The following is a 1351-nucleotide window of genomic DNA, read 5'->3' as shown; positions in this document are numbered from 1 at the left end:
GTCTTCAAGCAACTTAAAGAAGTCCAGACACTTTTCTTTCCAAGCTCCTTAGACTACAATGACCTGGATGACTGAGAACCTTCACAGACACAAAAGGACATATTGTACTGAATTAAACTATTTAGTTTTTCTTTTTGTTTTTTTTGAAGCATCTTTCTTCCTTAACTTAATGCCTTTCACTTTGATTACTGCAGAGTCAGTAGAAATCACTACTTACACTTTATGCTTTTCCTAGGACAATGAAGGCTGGTGCAAGACTCCTGTCTGCACTGACTCTGCTCCTCCTACTGGGGGCAGTGTTCACACAGAGGCCTCGGCCAAAGAAGCCCACCAGGCGCCCAGCTACCCCCAGAAAGCCTCCTGCTCGTCTCCCAACTGTACCACCCCAGCCTGAGCCCAAGGAACCAACAGATTTCCCCCCACCCATCCTGGGCCCACCTTCCATCTTTCCTGACTGCCCCCGGGAGTGTTTTTGCGCCCCAAGCTACCCGAATGCGCTCAACTGCGAGAACCGGAACATTCGTGTAATCCCAGCAATCCCATCCAGGACTCACTACCTGTATCTCCAGAACAATTACATCTCTGAGATAACCTCGGAGCCCTTCCTCAACGCCTCTGAGGTCCGCTGGATCAATCTAGCAAACAACCGTATTCATCAGATAGATAAGCAGGTCAGGGAGTTCACCTCTATAAATGCTCAGGATTTAAAGAAGTAGAATCACTTTACTACGGTTGCTTTGCATCTATCTCTCACGCAGGTGTTTGAAAAGCTTCCAGCACTTCTGTATCTCTACGCCCAACGAAACCAGCTTAATGAAGTCCCTTCAGGCCTCCCAGAAACTCTGGAACAGCTCCGCCTTAGTAGGAATCGTATTTCCAAGATCCCACCTGGGGCCTTCAACAACATGGGGAGCCTGACTATGCTCGATCTGTATCACAACCAGGTGAACCTCACTGTTACAACACTGTGCTATTTAGACATGTATGGAGAACTAAATCTCTAGCGTTTGTGGAGCAAATATGTGATGTCTTTTCTGTCAGCTGAGTGACAGTGGCCTGGGTAAGAACAGCTTTAAGGGCCTTACGAACCTGGTGCAGCTCAACCTGGCTCATAACACGCTGAAGAAGATGCCTACTAGTATACCAACCAGCCTCGTGCAGCTTTTCTTGGATAGGAACCGTATTGATGACATCCCAAAGCAAGTATACGGTGCACGCATTGTCCCAAAGTTGATTATTCCCACTAAGAATCTTTATTATTGTCTTTTTTCAGAAACTACTTTGACAACCATGCTCACCTGGCTTTTGTGAGGCTGAACTACAACCAGCTGAGTGATAAAGGAGTTCCCAA

General features: G+C 46.8%; 1 protein-coding gene across 1 annotated transcript in view; it reads left to right on the top strand.

The window, feature by feature from the left end:
* Nucleotides 1–1351, top strand: part of prelp (proline/arginine-rich end leucine-rich repeat protein) — a 6005-nt gene that overhangs the window by 2616 nt on the left and 2038 nt on the right. The window contains exons 2-5 of the mRNA XM_005739658.2: nucleotides 236–671; nucleotides 759–944; nucleotides 1042–1199; nucleotides 1274–1343. Of these exons, the coding sequence (XP_005739715.1) occupies nucleotides 236–671; nucleotides 759–944; nucleotides 1042–1199; nucleotides 1274–1343 (850 nt within the window). The remainder of the gene's footprint in view (nucleotides 1–235; nucleotides 672–758; nucleotides 945–1041; nucleotides 1200–1273; nucleotides 1344–1351) is intronic.

The sequence above is a fragment of the Pundamilia nyererei genome, unplaced genomic scaffold, assembly GCF_000239375.1.
Source record: "Pundamilia nyererei isolate P.nyererei 1_Seehausen unplaced genomic scaffold, PunNye1.0 scaffold00092, whole genome shotgun sequence".
Classification (NCBI taxonomy): domain Eukaryota; kingdom Metazoa; phylum Chordata; class Actinopteri; order Cichliformes; family Cichlidae; genus Pundamilia; species Pundamilia nyererei.
This window is presented reverse-complemented; position numbering and strand designations above follow the sequence as displayed.